The sequence below is a fragment of the Bos indicus x Bos taurus genome, chromosome 4 (assembly GCF_003369695.1).
Source record: "Bos indicus x Bos taurus breed Angus x Brahman F1 hybrid chromosome 4, Bos_hybrid_MaternalHap_v2.0, whole genome shotgun sequence".
NCBI lineage: Eukaryota > Metazoa > Chordata > Mammalia > Artiodactyla > Bovidae > Bos > Bos indicus x Bos taurus.
In genome coordinates, this window is record NC_040079.1 from 89,310,841 (window position 1) to 89,330,825 (window position 19,985).

Below are 19,985 nucleotides of genomic sequence, written 5' to 3' on the forward strand. Positions count from 1 at the left end.
TCACACTGGGGATTCAGGCTTCAGCACATGAGCTGGGCAGGTGTGGGGGAATGACACAGTTAGTCTATAGCAGCAGAGGCTGAAACCAGGAACTCTGCACGTCCAGTCCTTTGTCACATCTCAAGGAGACTGACCTCTTACATCTCATCAGAGACCTTCTCCCAAATCCCACTTCATCCCAGATGAATGATATGAACCAAGGAATAACATGTCACAAAAATATTCAGTTAATGAAACCCAGGACACTGACCCCAATGGCCGTCATCAGCTGGTGCCAATGCCTGTCCCTGAGGGCAGGGCTCTGTAACTCAGCAACGGCTCTCAGAGAGGTCATTGTGTCCTTCACTGTGCCTTCCAGGCCTGAGTAGGCATCCCACACGCGAACCTCCTTCTCCAGAGACCAGATTTCCTAAAGGAAAGTGAAAAAACAACCCAGCTCTTGCATATAGTAATATACCTTATAATCTGCCTCCTATAAAAAAGTATGTGTACTTTTTCCTGGATTAGGAAGAGAGTAAACATGTTTAAGCTCATAGATTAAGGACTAAAACCAGATAAAAAAGAAAAATATCCACTCACTCATGTACTAGTGCACTATGTACAAGACACCTAGATACACTGGCTTCTTATTCACAGGCTCCAATTGGATGTCCCATGTGGAAACCCACAGGTCATTAAATGCAGTGAAATAATAGAGTCTACAGGGCATGTGAATGAAGAAAGTTTCCTCTAGAAACATAAACATGCAGGAAACTGATATCGTTACTGGATTGCTAAGACCTTCCTCCAAAGACCTGACTTGTTTCAATAACTTTAAGACATTCAAATAGGGTCCTTGACTTGACTGTCTTCTTGGCTCATGGAACAATATCAACAATTTTGAATGAGAAAACCCAAAATAAAGTAACAATTTCAGTACAAAAGGACAGTGCTACTTAGAGGAAAAAAAGCAAAAGAGTTTCAGCTGGGAGTTTCAGTATAAGTCTGCAGTGAGACCGTGCAATGGTAAAGGACACAGGCAGGAAAGTGAGCAATGAGGAGCACAGTGACCCCATGCTATCCAAAAGAATGATGGGACATTTTAGTTAGGGTTCTTGGACCAGGAGAAAATGGGAGAAAAAGATGGGAAGAGCTGGTTGGAGTGCAACACAGGAATGAATTTGGGCAAGGACATTCTGGGGCAAGAAGAGAGCAAAAGACCCAGACTCTCACTGCTATGCATTTGGCTTTATTCAAAGAGGCTTTACTTTCTTTAGCGGGCATAGGACAGCAGGGATTAGATACCAAAACACAATATTCAAAGAAGCTGAGTTCTGTTGTATTGAGCCCCGCTGTGATATCAAAGTAGGTAGTAAGAGTAAAGATCATAATATTTCATGTATTTCCACAGGTTACCCCAATGAGCTGCCCCAAAGCCCACAATCAAAAGGTACCTTTGAAGATACAATACACTTACAGTTGCTAAGTAAAGAATTCAACAGTTTCATACGCCTAACCCCTCAGCCCTGCTCTTCACCTCTTTTTTACTCTAAACAGCTACAGAGAGTGCCTGAGTATAGCCGCTGCTCATCAATTCATTAGCCCTAATATGCTTTTATCCACTCATTCACAGAAAGGCAGGCCTGATTAGAAGTGCAACTGGCTAGAGTGGGGAAAAAATTCCTGTCTCAAATCATCCTGTTTGAAGTAAATAAGGACATGCGGCCCAACACAGCAGATTCTAGGTTAGGGAAGATGGAAGGAGGTGGTGCAGAGGAAGATAAATCGTCATCACAGACAGTTATGGAACTTGCCTTGGCAAACCTTCTGAGTTCTACTTCCATCTGCTCCACATTAATCTGTCTCCACTGGGTTTTAGTCCAATTATCAATGCTTCTCTGAAAACGCACAAGCAGATAAAAGTGTCAACAACATTTGGTGAAAGCAAGTCTCCACAGCAAAATATATAAACTGCAGCTCCATCATCCAGGGGAAAGTCAATTACTTAAGTATTAACTGCATCTGTCAAAGCTTCCCTAACACCAAAACAAAAAAGTTACCAGAACATGTCAAACTTAAGGCTAAAACATTGTGATACACTAATTTCTAGAAGCAATGGCAAATTCCATACACATACCATCATTATCATTTAATCCTGAGTAGTCTGAATGAATTGATAAATAATGTTACCATTAAATATCATATTTTTATAATTCTACATATAAGATAAGCTTTTGGAAGAAAACCTTCATCCATTATAGCCAAAACTCTCGTGAGTTTCTTATAAATGTATTTCTATATGGCTTTCAACTAACTTCAAAGAAAATCCTGTATAACACATATTGCAATATGCCTGGTTCCCTAGAACTTATTTTTATACTTAAGTCTGTAACTTAACTAGCAATATACAAATTATTTTTAGCCAGGCCTGTTTATATATGCACACATATATAAGTACAAGCATGGGTGTATATGTGAGTTTGTATGCAGAGATGACCATATGAGTGCAACATATATTCATTATTTATATTCTATAGAACCCTCTAGAAGGACTTGAGACTCATACCAAGTTTCATTGAGAACTGAAAACAAAAACCACTAATAATTCAGAGAAGAATCTTCAACTAACAAGTTATAGGAACTCCAATTCTGGGACAAAGTTTAACAATCACATATTTTAAGATATTATAAAATTACACAGACACTAAAAATTGTATATTTATACAAAAAAAATACTAAAAGAAAAAAAAAAAAAAAACACGCATGTTTTCAACAAGCAGTGTCTTACTCTAACATAAATAATGACATCCCAGAGCCCCTTGAGCAATTTTATCTCTTTGCGACACTGCTTCATTTGTTTGTACTCTGGAAGAGCCACTTCAAAAAGATGAGTAGATTCCTGCATTTGCAGCATCTCTTCTTCTAATGCCTCAAGCTCTTGATTTGCCTGAGGAGAAAGCAGAAACACAAACACACTTAATATCCAACAAGCTGCCAGAGAAGAGAAGCCACAGTGTTCTGGTTCTATTAACATTCACAACTTCGATTTTTAAAAGAAAGAGAAATCTGAAGTATAATTATTGGTAAGAAGGCTTTAGATGAGCAAACTCACAGCTACTCAAAAAGCTAGAGTAGACTATCAGTAAATACAATAATGATATCAATACCTTCCCCATACACTATTTCAGCAAAATGTGCTCTGGTATCAAATTGCTATGAATACGAATTTTCCTCTTTATTTTCCTCATACAGCTGGGGACTTTTCTGGGGAGCAAAAGAGGTGGTGCTAGAAGCTTCCACTGAAGAATAAATCACTTAAAAATAAAAAACAACCTTCAAATTTAAAGAATGTCCTAGAGATTATCAATACACAAAATATTCCCAGGTGGCATTAGTGGTAAGGAACCTGCCTGCCAATGCAGGAGATATAAGAGACACAGGTTCCATCCCTGGGTCGGGAAGATCCCCTGGAGGAGGGCATGACGACCCACTCCAGTATTCTTGCCTGGAGAACTCCACGGATAGAGGAGCCTGGTGGGCTGCATTCCATTGGGTCACAAAGAGTTGGACATGACTGATGAGACGGAGCACACCCATGAAAAATTTCCAATGTACAACAGTTTATGTTTTACACCGAATATAAGCTGACTCTTTTCTTTCTTAATAAGCCAATTCTTTTTTTTTTGATAAGCCAATTCTCACTTTTAGTTTTTATTAACATACCAGTGTCTTAATATGGTCAAGTGCAAAGAGTACAAAAGAGCGTGCATGCAGGAAAAGCTGGAAACCCAAGGCCCTCACTCCCATTCTTCTGGAGGCTGTTTCTCTAGTTCTCAGTTCTCTGCACAGGTTGTGCTTATTGATTTATCAAGTTTGGACATTACAGATTTACTGGGTTTGCAAACAAAGGATTTAATGTTGCTTTTCTACTTTATATTTTCTCTCAACCTTCTCTCAATATCCAACAATTCTATTACTTTAGGTCTTTTGAGTTTCTTTTCTTAACTTTAAATACCCACAGTTAATCATTTATCAGCTTGCAACTCTCTTAATTTCTTGCAACGCAAATTAGAATATTAGCACTCTTGCATGATGTAAGTTGTTTCATTTTTACGTGTTATACCTTTATAAACATGTTATAAACATTAACTGCAATTCTCTTAGTGTTACAAATGTTAGGGAAAAGTCCATACACATAAAAAGGGGTCTGGCTATGGGCGTACACACCATCCAGCTTAGGAAATACTTATTACTAATAACTTTTAATGACCTTAATTTTATCCTTCTCTTTCCCACTATAAACAAAATCACTAAATTTTTATTTAACATCACTGATTTTATAATATTTTCACTACATGTGTTTGTACTGCAAATGCTAAACTCTTAGAATTTATGGCTGGAAATTTATATGAACACTATATATTAAGAATTTTGATATATTTTATTTTTGAGGTACTTCTACATATTCATGAAAAGTATGTATTAAGTTCATTTCAACCACTTTATAGCACTACCCAGTGTGAATACACTACAATTAATTTATTCTACTGCTGATAGTCCTTTCTGTATTTCACCATTAACACTAATGCTACTAGGATTTTTATGTGCTCTGGTAAAAATGTCTTTATAAATAGAGTTTTGCTATCCTTTAATGGGTCAAAAGGATAGAGTGTCTATCATAAGTGAATGTTGAATGATACCTAAAGATCTTTTGGCATTTCTTAAGATGATTATATGACTTTTCTTTTAATCTATTAATATGATGAATTATATTAATTTTCTAATGTTAAATTAAACATTTTCCTGGAATGAACCCAACCAATTTATATGGATTATTTGATTAGGTTTGGTTTAGTTTGTTTGTATCTATGTGTACAGAAAAAAGAACAGCTTATAATTTTTCCTTTCTCATATTGTCCTTTCACAAAAATAAGACATGCTTCATAGAGCAATTTTTGAGTGTTCATTCTTCTTCTGGGCTCTGGAAGCATATGAATGAGGTTTATTTCCAGAAAGCTCCTTGAATTAACCTATAATCCCATCGGAGCCTGTTATTCTGTTTTAAACTAATGGTTTATATTTTTATTTTCCTATTGGTTAATTTTTCATAGTTATAGGACTAATCAGGTATGTTATTTCTTGAGACAGTTTTAGTAAGTTATGTTTTTCCAAAAATGTATCCACTTTGCTTAAATTTTATTGATTATATTTGATGATCTTTTGAATTTTTGCTCTTTCTGTACTGCCATTCCCTATTTATTCCTAGAATTGTGGATTTTTCTTTTTTCCCTTTGTTAATTCCACCTGGGATTTGTCAATATAATTAGTCTTTTCTGAGAATCAATTTTGGCTTTGTTTGTCCTCTCTTTTCTTGAATATACATACTGGAAGTCATTTCAGCAATGATTTGTTGATGGTTGATGCATTCTGCTTTTGTTTACCTTAAATATACTCATTACTGAAATATAATTTTACACTGGAGAATTGGGAAAAAACCATCTATCGCCCAGCTTCCATTGTTGCTGGTGACAAATATGCTCTTACCTCAGGTATCACTTCTAACAGATAATCTGTCTTTTCTATCTGCATGCTTTAAAGGTTTTCTCTTTGCCATGGGTATTTTGTAGTTCATTGTGATGTGTCCAGATGTTGACTTTGTATTTAACCTTTATCAGTGAATATCATCAATCAGTTGATTCATGCTTTGACCAGTTCTTAAAAAAAAAAAAAATCCCAGCTACTCTATCTCCACTGCTTGTCTAATAGTCTGCTTATTCTCTCTTCCAGGAAGTCTGAGTAGAAAAGTTAGACATCATTCTAACTTCTTACTCTGTATCTCTTCTCTCTTCTGTATTTTTTATCTCCTTTCACCTATGTGCTGTCTTCTAAGTGATTCCTTCCAATGTCATTTGCATTTCACTAATCCTCTTTTCAATTTAACTAGTTCCTTAACCACTACTGAGCTGTGTCTTTTAAAATAATTTTATTTTTCATTCCCGTAAGTCCCTGGTCCTTTTTCAAACTCAGCTGATCATTTTTGATAGTCTCAAAACTGAGAACTTGCTTATTTTTTTCAATATTACCTTTTATTTCCATAATAAATGTTGAGTTGTTTTTTATGTGTATGTGGCATCTTTGTTCCCCGACAGGGATCAAAACCAGGCCCCCTGCAGTGGAAGCCCAGTCTTAACCACTGGACCACCAGAGTAGTCCCAATAAACGTTTTCTAATATCTGACATTTTATATGTGTCTGTATCTGTCGTTTGCTCTTTCTGCTGGCCCTTATGCATGATGGTGTGTTTATTTTACCGTAAACTCAAATTTAACTAAATTTAATCTGTTGGGCCCCTGAAGAGATTAGAATAAGATCACTTTATTCTCTTCTATGCAGAGGAGATCTGGATTTGCTTCTATTGTGTGCTAAGAACTATTTGTAACCATCTCAGTTTCATGACCTGGAAATTCCTTAACTATCAGAGTAGAACAAAACTGAACCACAATTCTTGGGAGAACAGGCCCATGTTTACCAATTCCCAGAGGATCCTTTTCTCTGTTTTTTCACCCTATTCTGAGCAAAGACTGTCATCTCAAAGGCTCCCTGCAGGCTGCAGATTTTCCCAGACCACCCTCTCATTAAGGGTGAAAGTGAAAGTTGCTCAGCTGTGTCCGACTCTTGGCAACCCCATGGACTATACAGTCCATGGAGTTCTCCAGGCCAGAATATACTGGAGTGGGTAGCCTTTCCCTTCTCTCGGGGATTTTCCCAACCCAGGAATCAAACCCAGGTCTCCCACATTGCAGGTGGATTCTTTACCAGCTGAACCACCAGGGAAGCCCTCTTAAAAGGATCTCCTCCTTTGCCTTGAAAGGGCTAATTACAAAGTTCTAGACTTCTGGTACTTTGATCTGCCCCTACAGCAGCACAGGCTTTTATGTTTCCCTCTGCTTTCCATCCTGGTTTCAGCTACTCTATTTTCCTGCCCTTTAAAGATTTCTCTTGTTTTCTTGGGAACTCAGCAATAGATTTAGAATTATTTATTTGTGGACATGTTTCAGCATCTGTTCTATAAAAGAGGGATTTTCGAAATGGCTAGTCAACCACACTCCCCAGAGTCAACAGCCGTTTTATTTATTTTTAATTATTTCCCTATTAGTTATACTAATTATTCCTAGAAATATAAACCTAACTATTTTAATTCAATTGTTCACTGTATCTTTGGCTATGAAGAAAGAATAGCACATAATATAAATTTCCCAGTAATTGGTTATAAAAGGAGAGATGTACCACACTACTCCCCTTGTTCCTGGTGGGTCAATGGTTTCCATCTTTTGGAGTGAAGTGCCTTGAGTACTGGGACCTACCATGTCAGTCCAGAACAAGCATATACCTGACTTGGGTTAAAGCTAGTTACATAAACATTAGGCACGCTTGTTGAACAAACACATAAAAAAATGACTTCAAGATAAAAGTAACCGAGTCCTACTATATTCAAAACTTTGTATAAATCCTCAACATATTCTATAGGTGCAAAGTTAGATAACTGACTTTTAAATACGTAACTATATGGTGTTATAGTATAGCAGGAAAATGGTAAGACTCAATAAATGATAACTGCAGGAAATGTTTACACACAGCGCACAGTCAAGGAAAAACATCTCCCCGTCCAATCTGCTGAGACCACCCGCAATGTAGGTATAATCTTAAAAAAAAACTAACAGTATTAGAATATTCTAACCTACTCCCTTTTCAGTGAATGTATTAACCACTTTCCCTCAGCCAAGTGAAAGAAAAGAACTCATGCTATATAGAATGGTGTTTAATGAATGGTTGAAAGCAGTTAAAACTAAATTCAAACCAAAATTTGGAAAGAGAAGTAAAAAACCATGTCAGCTTCAAGCCTTACAAGAGTCTAAGGAGTATTATTTTGGCCATCTGATGCAAAGACCTGACTCACTGGAAAAGACCCTGATGCTGGGAAATATAGAAGGCAGGAGGAGAAGCGGACAACAGGGAACTAAATGGATGACATCACTGACTCAATGGACATAAGTCTAAGCAAACTCCAGGAGATAGTGAAGGACAGGGAAGCCTGGCGTGCTGCAGTCCATGGGGTCACAGAAAATTTGACATGACTGAGCGACTCAACAACAACAAAAGGACTAAGGACTATCTCCGGCATGAAGTCAAGTCAGGATGGCAGCCTACATGAACCCAGAAAAACTCCCGGTCCTTGAATCTAAGCTTCAAAGTCATCAGTTAGGCTGCTAGGTTAAGAATTCTTAGAGAAACAAAGATATAATTTTTCTAATAAAATTTTAAAATGTTTTTTTAAGCCTCATGAATTATGTACCATTTTGGATTATCTGCCAGTTACATACGTTCTTATAGTCAACTATGATAAAGTAGCTCATTATGAACTAGGATTGAATGACTCAATAATATTTGTATCCAGAATTAAGAATAAGTTATGGGCATTCACTTGAAAGGCCCTAAAACACTAGCCACCTCCAGAAAACCACATAACATATATTTGGGGAGTGAGCATGGAGACATATATAGTGTGCAGTTGGGAGTAAGATTGAGGACATGTAATCAAGCCTAAAGAAGAAAAGTGTAGAATGAGGCAAAGACATAAATCAGAGGCGGGTGGAAGAGTAAGTAAGAGTAAGGACTTTTCTTACTAAGATTAAGAATTATGAACCAAGTATCACATAGGAAATAGCACACTGGTCAATATTTCTCATCTTTTAAAAAAATAAACAGCTAAAATTTTAACACTGATTCTGTCATTAACTGTGTTATCTCCAACAAGTTACTCAGTTATACATGATTATATCTTTATCTGAAAAAAAGAATAGAAGCTATATCATAGGGATATTGCAAGAACTGAAATAAATAACGTATGTAACATGCTTAACAAAGTTCTTGACATATAAAGTGTTTAAAAAATAATAGTAGTTGTTAGTTTCATTAGTATGAGTACTTTGATGATAACAGCATTCTGGGGAGACATGATTTAAATCACAATATAATTTACTTGGGGAAAATGATTTATAACTGGGTTTTATAGAGCTAATTCTCAACCCATAACTAATTGCAAAACTAAGGTAAAATACAGCAATATCTCAGTGCCCAATTTCTTTTTTAAAACAGCTATTATAACACACAAGATCACTGCAATCACATTACCTTATCGAGTACTGTATATGGATTTTCTGCATTAAAACGAAGGGGCGCATAGAATCTGAATCTCTCTCTGAACTCTGCCTGCTTCTCCTGATGAAGGCAGAAAAAAACAAAGTGAATCTCAAACAAACAGCTTCAACCAGTCTTATAAAACCTTTCTTAAACAAACAACAACAAAACATCTTTGTTAGCTAGCTTACATCAAACAAAACACACGCTTTCCTTATGAGGGAGACTTCTGCGTTTTGGAGAGGTGAGACCTCGTGTCTGACAGCTGCTGCAATCTTTTTGGTAGTTTCCCATCTTTCAGGTAATTCCTGCAAAAACAAAGGTGCAAATGGGAATCACTGCAGCACCTAAAACAGACCAGCTCCACAGGATTAGACTATCCTAATCGTTCTCCGCTCACCCATGGCATCCTTTCATTCTTGCATGAGAGATGGAGTTTACACCCCAAAGATTAAAATGACTAAAAGGCTCAGAACCAGGCTGAATCCCAGGCTGACACACTGCACCTCTGGAGTCACATCTTCCAAGCACAAACCAGGCTGTCCTCTGAAACTGACCTTGGCATAAATCAAAATGTTTTCAAAATAAGACACAAATTACCAAATTATTTTGCTACTGAGGGAACAAGATTAAGTGCTCTGGAAATGACTTGGTTGATCTAACACCTAGAAATGGAGCCACATTTAGCCAGTGAAAAAAAGATGTTTTGGATCTGGTGGGGCAGAGATGAAAATACGAATCAGTCTTGTCCTTCATTTTCCTCTGACTCCCAAAGCTGTGTTTGTACTCGCTCTGGATGGAGAGTTTGAACATTTGGGTTAATTGTAAATGACAAGGATTTTCAAAGTAAGATGAGGCAAAGGGAAGGGAAGGTTAATTCCTAGTTGATGGAGGATAAAGCAGTCATAAATTGTTCAGGTAGCAACTCAACTCTGCTGTCCTGACTACAATGCAAACAGCAACAGCAACTTACTTTCTTTGAAGAGCCCTCCTGTGTAACTGCTGTTGAAAAGCATTCCTTGTGTCCAGACTAAGAAAGCATTGTTTGTCTGGGTCATCTCCCAGGACACTGAAATTATTTTGTCACACAAAACCACCCACGGTGATGGGACTCTACTTGCGTATCTGAAGTACAAAAATCAAAGGTTTTAAAGACTATTCTGTAACCTTTGATACATATTTGATAAATGATTCAGTAACTGTCAATTATGGAAAGTGCACTGTGCTAAGTATAAACTGTATCTGAGTGGTGGAGGAGGGCTACAAAGATAAAACATATGCTTTAGACAGATATTGTTATATCATCTGTCAGTGTGAAGGAGAGGCACACAAAACAACTTTTTTCATGACAGAAGGTGTTAACTTCCATCAGGAGGTGTTATGAAATTAAAATGCAACAAGTCGTCATGACAGAAATACTCAACCAGACCAGGAGCTAAGAGACGTGGGCTCTAAAGCTACCTGTTTTTCGTCTTGTTTTTCCATCCTTCTCAACAAAACTCTGCATCCTCATCTGTACATGGTCTCACTCTGCAATTCCAACTGACCCCACAGAACCTAAAAGTTTCATGGAGTCCCTTCAGGGCCATGGGAGATAAGACTTGAAGAAGTCTCAGCGGTGAGCTCAGGTTTCTTAACCTTCTTCAGCTACACTAGACCTGCTGCTATCTGCTTTGTACTTGCGGATACCAAAGAAGCTTCCGCTTGATAAAAAGTAAACTGTCATTGAAAACCAATAGATTAGATGACCTCCAAAGTCTAGCTGATACTGGTTCACTCAAGGAGGAGACACTGCATCACAGGCTCACAGCAATGAGTGGATTTCAACAGGGAGAGATGAGGGGGAGATCCCTCAATATCTTGTAAGATTTCCAGTGCAGAATGGAGTGAGAATGTGGGCTCTATGGAAACTGGGCAGGATTCTGAGGCTGCTGCTGCTGCTGCTGCTAAGTAGCTTCAGTCGTGTCCGACTCTATGTGACCCCATAGACGGCAACCCACCAGGCTCCCCTGTCCGTGGGATTCTCCAGACAACAACACTGGAGTGGGTTGCTATTTCCTTCTCCAATGCATGAAAGTGGAAAGTGAAAGTGAAGTTGCTCGGTCGTGTCCGACTCTTTGCAACCCCATGGACTGCAGCCCACCAGGCTCCTCCATCCATGGGATTTTCCAGGCAAGAGTTCTGGAGTGGGGTGCCATTGCCTTCTCCAATTCTGAGGCTAGGGGCAGTCAATGAAGGTTTCTTAACAGGGAAGGGACTTAAAAAAAATCTATAGATTACAGGTGTAATCCAGCTTCAGAGCATACTGTAGATAGAGTATGAAAACACAGCCATGCCCAGGGGTTTTAAGCATCAAACTAAGCACAGGCAAGTTTGGGGAAATGTTATGACCACTAATGATTATGAAGGAGAAAAAGTAACTCTCACAAATGGCTTCAATTAAAACAAATCTGGTACATTGTTATCCCCCACAAGCAACTTGAACTGCCTATAAATCTTATATTTTCCCCTATCAGCATGAATTACCAGCATCGAGATGCACACAGAGCTAAAAGTGTGGTTCACTTTTGAAATCTTGAAAAGCTTAGTATTTTCAACATTGCCAAAACTGTAAGTAGTGAGTCAAACTTATTTTTATAGGAAAAAAAGCAGAATACCACATTTGCTTTTATTCATCTTGGAAACGTAAGAGTCCATTAGAAAGCATGTAAGCTAAAAAATGCATAAAAGAATTTTAAATCTTTCACCAGACCACAGCACTAAAATTAAATATATGAACCCCCATTTCATAAAAAAACTAACAGTCAGAACTAAGTGACTTGATCAAACATGTCTCCATCACCACTTATACTTTCCTCATTAACTTATTGTTGAACAATGTATTTAAGGTGTCATATGTGTCAGGAAAATTTGTCAAAGACTTAAAAATGACAACAGAAATGACTGGGACCTAGCTTTAGCAAAGTGTGAGCCAAACTTTTATAATACAAATTCTGGAGGCCATGACCCAAATTGCCTATCAGTTCCTTAAAATGCTGGTTTCTCTATATGACATATTTTAAGGTTCAAGATCTGACTCAAAGAATATCCTAATCTTCCTAAAAACAAACACGCACAGTGTGTTCTGCCATAATTATTTAATCTCTCACTCTTGTTATATATTATCTATCCACATTGCCTTTCACTCCAAATCAAACTAGATTTTCTTTTAGAGACAGATTTTACTTAAAATTTAATAATTCATATACAGTAATTCTTTGTAGCCAACAGATCACTTGTAAATACATTGTTGCAGTGAGTCTTCACAAAACAAAGTGTGGACTATAAAAGGGAGCAGAAGTGAAAAACATTTTGGCAGTTCCTCAAAAAGTTAAACTTAGAAACCACATGACCCAGTAATTCTACTCTTAATTTTTTTTCAAAAAAGGAATGAAAACAGGTACTCAAATACTTTTGCACTAATGTCCACAGCAACATTATTCACAACAGCCAAAAGATGAAACACACACACACACACCTGAACATCATTCAGCCATAAACAGGAATGACGCAGTGATATATGCTACAATGTTCATGAATCTCAAAAACATCTGCCAAGTGAGAAAAGCCAGACACAGAAGGTCACATATTGTATAAAACCACTTATATGAAGTTCCTACAATAAATAAATCCATAAAGACAGGAAAAGATTGACAGTAGCCTCGGACTGAGGGCAGGTAGTGGGGAATGACCACTAATGGACATGGAGTTTCTTTGAAGGCGATGAAAATGTTCTGAAACTATAATAGATAGAGCCAGTGGTTACACAACCTTGTGAATGTACTAATGCCACACATTTTGAAGCGGTCACTTTTACGTTATATGAACTGTGAATTTCACCTCAGTTTTTTTAAAAAACATGGGGAATCGGAGACAGTATAGACAAATGTTACAAGTGAGGGATCTTGAGGGATATTGTACTGAAGAGGAAGCATGCTCTGAGACAAACATATGAGATGGATTTCCAAAAAAGAAATCCTAGTTTGAGCTCCATGCTCTAATCACTGAACTAGACAGAATTCAATAAAAAGTTTTTGTTTTTTTTTCTTAATGCAGAAACTGATCACATGACTGAAACCCAGTCAAACATAAAGCCGTCCTGGAAGCTGGTAGATGATGCAAATACATAAACTATCTATAGAACTTCAACATGAACATGGGAATAGCATCTCAATGGTGAGATTTTTATTCATGAATTCAGTTGTAAGCACAAAGACTTTGTACACCATTTGGCACACAGCAGCCAAGTCAATCCAGAACATAGAAAGAGCAGGGTGACACAGAAACCCTGCTTAGGAAACAGTGATTTCTCCATCCAAATTGGGCTTTATTTATTCTTTATTAACATGTCCACGATTTGTTTCCAAAGACTAGGACAGTTCCCAACTGATAGGCAATTTTAGATGAAAAAGAGAGCTGGAGTTCATTTCACATGGGAAAGTGAAGATATAAGAAGAACCCCAAAAAAGTCCTTGAGAGACTCTCTTATTACCTGAACGTGAAGATGGTGAAGCACAGCCATGCAGAGCAAGGATTTGGGCATGAAATACCCCTAGATTTGTATGTCCTGGCTTCATTACTTGAGTGGCCCTGAGAAAATTATTAAGTCCCTTTCAGCTTCAGATTCCTAAGCTGTAAAATGGAAACATTAATATCTACAGAATATGTTGCTACGAGGAGTCCTAAGAGAGTACACGTGAAGAATGAATGTGGGTACAGGAGGTGCTCAGTTTATGGTAATCGTGACTATTTTACCACTACACTCACCTTTAGCTGAGTATAGACGTGCTCAGGCATCTTCTGGCCATACATTTCCAAGAGTGTGATGGTTTCTTTCAGTGGTTCAAAGAGTTCATCAGTAGCTCTCTGTCGGCTTCTTACAGCCAGAAGATGCTCCATAATGTCAACTAAACCATCATGATCGCCTTCACTTAATTCTCTCTGAAGTCCAGCATCTGTCTCCTTTATAAATTCTTGTAGCTCATTCAGGCTATAAAGACATGTATGTACATACACATATACAAACACAAATTAAACTCATTAAAACTTAGAAGAATAAGGCTTTTGACTGATTCTTATTTTCAGTATTTACCTAAGTAAATGCTTGTTAACTGTATTATAAAACTGGCAATTTTAATGCTCTTAAAATTAATACATCAGTTTTAAGAAGCAGTCAGGTATAAGAAGTTATAATTCCAAATGCCAAAACACAAAGGGCTACCTGTCAATGACAAATCTCAAAAGATGCTCCTGAAACATCCAGCTCCATTTCCTGATGATGTTCAGCAAGCTCACTTTAAAAGGCTTCATGTCCACCTTGAACCAACTATCAAACACCCTGAAGTCATCAAACTTGCTCATCTGAACATACAGGGCCTCATAAATGTCAATCTATAATTAGAAAAAAAATTAGTCACTGTGCAACAACTCAGTCAAAACCCAGAAACTAGATTGACTGCTTAGGGTTTTCCTTGCCTGTTCTTTGAACTGCTCAAGTGTTGGTGATTGTTCAGGGACCTCTTCATTCACATGAGGCTCCATCTCCTCAGCCGACACAGTAGGGCCATATAGAAGGAAGTGCTTCATGAACTCGGCTCGGTCTTCTACCCAGAGGTAAGCATACGTGTCCAGGGTGTTTCTGAAGTCCAAGACTTTGCTGATAACGTCTGCTACTCTCCTCATGATCTCCTGCCTACCTTCTGCCAGGCCCAGCATGTTGTCCACATCACTCTAAACAACAGGAGAGCCAAGCATTTACAAAACTCAACCGTGTTCTTTCAATTATGTGCAGCCTAACGTTCTCCAAGGCCAGTCTTCAAAAGGAGAATAGTTAGTAAGATAAAAAACTGTGTTGCCTTTCCCAACTTCTTTCTTTATGCTCATTATCCCAATTAATTTTGAATCATTAATATAAAAGCTAATTTTATAATAATAATTGTCATTAATATACATATATTTGTATGGGCATTACATATTCAAATATCTGGGTAGTTGCGTAAGCACATTTGTTTTGAATTCAGGGAAGTTGCAATCTCTATACTTTTCTGCCTTTTCATCTGAAATATTGTTTCTTAATATTTTCTCTTTTGCGTTTATATATCAAGAATGAAGTGCTTTCTTTCATGTGGCTTTATCCCGTTTTAAAAGGCTGTTCTAAAATTCCTGATTTTCCTGGCTGCCTAAGGATCAGCTCACAGGATGTTGCTTTTAGGTTAGTTACAAATAAAATTAACCATACTTGGTATAAATACAGCAAAGAAGTGTGAACATCAGAATACAGAAAACACTAGAACTCAAAACTGAAGTATATTCAGAATAAAAGCTTTGGAATTAGCTTTGCATTTGTTTGTAACTCTAAACATATGTGCAAAATTGGATAAAATATATGTAAATATGTTGAACTTTTAAAAATATGTAAACTTTTTAAAGAATTTGTTTCCTTTTAAGTTTCCTTGATCTCTCTGTATTCTATTTTCTGCATTCAGTATTCAGTATCACTATTAATAAATGCATGTATAAGCTCTTAATCTATTATGTACATATAATTAACAATAAGCATAATACCTATTTACAAAGAGCATACCTGGTAGTTTTCTGTTTCCAGATGTGCTGCTACTCGCTTCATCTGGGCAGACATTCTGAAACTACTGCACAGCATTTCTTCCACCAGATCATAGAAGCCATCTCCAGCCTCTCTTTCTAAAGAAGGCTTAAACAGAATCTCTGGGGGCATTAAGATCATCTGTGCTTGAAAAAATGGTGCAGGTTTCAATTGTTTCTCTGTGTTCTTCAGGAAGAAGTCTAAGTCATGCATTATTGCTTGAAAAAAGCCTTCCACCACGATGTCATCAATGAATTCTACATAAATCTTCCAGGCATCCAGAGCAGGATTGGCTCTGAACAGCTTCCTATTTTCCTACCAACAGACAAGTATTAATAGATCAGTATAGACAACAGTGAGTATAAAAATGAAAGCTGTTCATTTAAATAGTACATTAAAGGGGCTGCATTTGGGGGTACAACATAGAAACATTCAAATGCTTAGTTGTAGAATCTTAAGCCAGATGGCAATGACCTAAGCAGGATTTTGTAACACTTAGTTTATCTATAAAATACATTCAAAAGTCATTCTTTAAAGGAGAAATCATTACGAAGACTGCTACCTACAAATACACACAAAAACTACACTATTTCCCAAAACATCCTAGATGGATGGGGTCTGAGACTTGACCTTCCAGGCCCTCTCCTGTAAATGAAGTTCCCCCATCCAGCCAGTCGGCCGGAGAACACTGTGCTGGGGTAACCAGAGATCACTAAGTCAGCATAGGGTGATGTGCTCTAGGCCATTTTTGGGGACTTGCACTGTACTTATGTTAAAGTCCATTAACCTGGTTTAACTGATTGTCTTCAAACACAAAATTATTTTGGGCCACCCACGTATGAGCAGCTGGAGGAATAATACTAACTCAACTTGGGAAACACTGACCTGGGGAAGTCCAACCTCCTTTTGTGCTTTAATAACATCAAATTCAACTTCTACATCTCCCCATGGGTGGGTCAACGGGCACAACAGCCCAGACCTGGACACGGTTAAGGAGACTAGAGGTTGGGCACAGTGTAGCAGGTCGAGGGACAGAGATTTGAAAAGGTCAGGTGAGCAACAAGGCTGGTTCCAGGGGTACCTTCTGAGTGGCAAAGGCTGAAGTCTATACAGGCCAGAGAATAGATGCAGAAGACAGAAGCTACTGTGACACAGAGAAAGTGTGTTAGCCACTCAATCGTGTCCGATTCTTTGTGACCCTCTGGACGACAGCCTGTCCATGGAATTTTCCTGGCAAGAATACTGCAGTGGGTTGCCATCCTTGGATCTTCCTGACCCAAGGATCAAACCCAGGTCTCCAGCATTGCAGGCAGATTTCTTTACCATCTGAGCTACCAAGGGGGACACAGAGAAAAGATGATAGCAAAACAGCTGATTATAAGGTAGATTATGCTTTCTTTGATTATTCACCACTGTGGAGATATGATCCAGGATTCAAAGGTGTGTGCTACAGGCAAGAATCAGAATTACAGAGGTGACTCTCAATCCTGATAAAGCAGGGCAGGAATTAGCAAGTTTTTGAGGGTTGTTCTTTTTTTTTTTTTTTTTTTTTGCGTTCTAACAAATTTAAGAACTGCTGTTTTCAGGGATGCTGTCTTTTCCACCACCCAGGTGGAAGCATTCACATCTGTGTGTTGTATATGACCCACACCGCTGGAGCTGGGCAGTACACACCCCAGACAGCTGTGCACAGCAGTCCTGTCTCCACTGCGGAAACCAGAAAGAAGTACAGAGGTCAAAGGGGTGAAAAAAATCCTCAAAGACTATCTTAAAGAGTTCAGGCTCTGCATCTTGAAGGTATAAAACAAAGACCTAAAATGCATCCAGCATCCCATTAATAGGAATGAGAACTAGAAGCCAGGCCTCCTGACTCCTCAAAGCAGGGTTCTTTGCAACACGTCACAGTAATACACCTGTGATTTCCTCACTGTTCCTACTTTCTCATATCAAGAGACTCAGTGTATATCACTACAGTGCCACTTACAAGAAGTTGTTGTAGTTTCAACAATTTACAGTATAGGGAGGAAGAGAAATAGAAGGGAGAGCTTTGGGTGACTGAATGATCACTCGGGTCCCTTCCAGACCCAATCGTCCACGGTTCTGCCCTTCTCATCATCTTAGATGCTGACTACAGACATGCACTGAGAATCGACAGCCACAAGGGCATGGCATGAAAAGGCAGAGCTTACCCACCTGCTGCTGGCTTTCCCAAAACCACACTCCTCACTGGAAGTCTGAGGACCAAGCTCAAAATGATGAGCTAATAAGAGGTGGGGCAATCATTTAAAACACAGACTACAGAAACAAGTAATTGCTTCATTTCTATTTTAAAGTTGCATTCCCTCAAACTGGAAGCTCTCCACAGTTCCTGGTGACTTCAAAGCTTCTTAGTTTTTTACTTAAAGGCATAAAGCAGAGTTTACTTACCAGTAGAAAAACTCCAAACTTATTCTGTGAGAATAACACAACAAAACCTTGCTTATAACTATTTCCAGTCATATATTGGCAACAATTTCAATGCATTTTGATCAGGATTCATAAATTTTACTGGTCTAAACCCCCAAGTCACTGTTTGGGGAGTCCACTTTTTTATTATCAAGAAAATACAATAGAAGAAGCTAATCATAACCCATCATCTGTCCTCCATGACACAGATTCTAAGGCATGAACACTCGTAAGTGTGTCCTGAAAGTCAGCATAATTCACAGTACCTTGGCAAACTAGGAATAGTCAACGGAATGAGTAAGTTAAGATACTGCTGAAAAAACTTTCTCTTTACATATCATAACATCCCTTTGATTCCTTCAAGCCTTGTTTAGTCGCTAAGTCATATCTGACTCTTTTGAGATCCAATGGACTTGTAGCCCGCCAGACTCCTCTGTCCATGAGATTTCCCAGGCAAGAATATTGGGGTGGGTTGCCGTTTCTTTCCCCTGGGGATCTTCCCGACCCAGGGATCAAACCTGCATCTCCTACATAGGCAGGCAGATTCTTTACCATTGAGCCACCCGGGAAGCCCCAGCTACCCAGGCCTTAGGGAGAGCCTTCAGCGGGAGCATGGCCCTACCCACACCTTGATTTCACACTTTTAGCCTCCAGTCAGTGTGAGAATACAATTCAGTTGTTCTAAGACATCCATCTGTGGTACTTTGTTACAGAATTTGTTACTCTGTTACTAGCAGCCCGAGAGTGCTAACACAGGCAGTCAGCAAAGCCTTATAAGTGTTACCAGTAGGGAAAACTAATACTTCCTTAGATATTTCAGACAAACTTGCAAGTGAACAGAGTCTTTGAAACCCATATGCATTTTTCTCTTTTTTCCCCCCTATTTTGTGACACTCAGTACAGCATATCAAATGTCCCATACGTTACTTTTTAGTGAATGCATTTGCTGCTTTTCTTCACAGAATTCCAAAGCCAGTCTATGCAAAAATCTCCGCTTGGGTGGACATCTCTAACTAACATGCCCAAAGACAAATCCTGTCTTTTCTCTACAACATCTTGCTCTCCCATAGCCCTCCTCATGTCAGTAAAGGGAAACTATTTTCCCAGTGGCCCAGACCAAAAACCTCAATTTTATCTTCGACTTCTCTGTCCCCTGACTTGTCACAGAAGATATTCTTGGCTCTGCCTTCAAAATACATCCAGCACATGACTACTCTTTACCACTGTCACCCTGACCTAAGCCATCATCACCTGGATTGTAGACTCATCCCCTCATGGTCTCTCTCTCTACCATCTCCTGCCTCCCATTTCACTCAACAGGGAAGGCCTATGAGCAGAGAGTCTCTGGCTGCTATTTCCCCTTAGAGCAAAACCCAAAGTTCTCAAAATGGCCTGCTGATCCTGTGTGATTTGCCCCTTAAAAGCAGGCACTCAGTTATGTCTGACTCTTTGCAACCCCAAGGACTATAGTCCGCAAGTTCCTCTGTCCATGGAATTTCCCAGCAAGAATACTGGAGTGGGTTGTCATTCCCTTCTCCAGGGGATCTTCCTGACCCAGGATGGATATCATGTCTCTTGCACTGAAGGCAGATTCTTTCCTGAGTCACCAGGGATTTGTCCTTAGTCCCTTTCAAACGTAATTATGTGCAATTATTCCCCTTGGAAATTACGCTTCAGGCAGGCTGGCTCTCTAACTGATCCTTAGATATGCTACCCATTACTGT

At 38.6% G+C, this 19,985-nt stretch overlaps 1 protein-coding gene across 1 annotated transcript in view; it reads right to left on the minus strand.

The window, feature by feature from the left end:
• DNAH11 (dynein axonemal heavy chain 11) overlaps positions 1 to 19,985 on the minus strand; it is a 369,705-nt gene that overhangs the window by 293,633 nt on the left and 56,087 nt on the right. Inside the window, exons 15-23 of the mRNA XM_027539949.1 lie at positions 15,799 to 16,131; positions 14,691 to 14,945; positions 14,437 to 14,606; positions 13,983 to 14,205; positions 9,368 to 9,484; positions 9,171 to 9,257; positions 2,768 to 2,926; positions 1,794 to 1,877; positions 251 to 409 (exon numbers count right to left, since the gene is read on the minus strand). Of these exons, the coding sequence (XP_027395750.1) occupies positions 251 to 409; positions 1,794 to 1,877; positions 2,768 to 2,926; positions 9,171 to 9,257; positions 9,368 to 9,484; positions 13,983 to 14,205; positions 14,437 to 14,606; positions 14,691 to 14,945; positions 15,799 to 16,131 (1,587 nt within the window). The remainder of the gene's footprint in view (positions 1 to 250; positions 410 to 1,793; positions 1,878 to 2,767; positions 2,927 to 9,170; positions 9,258 to 9,367; positions 9,485 to 13,982; positions 14,206 to 14,436; positions 14,607 to 14,690; positions 14,946 to 15,798; positions 16,132 to 19,985) is intronic.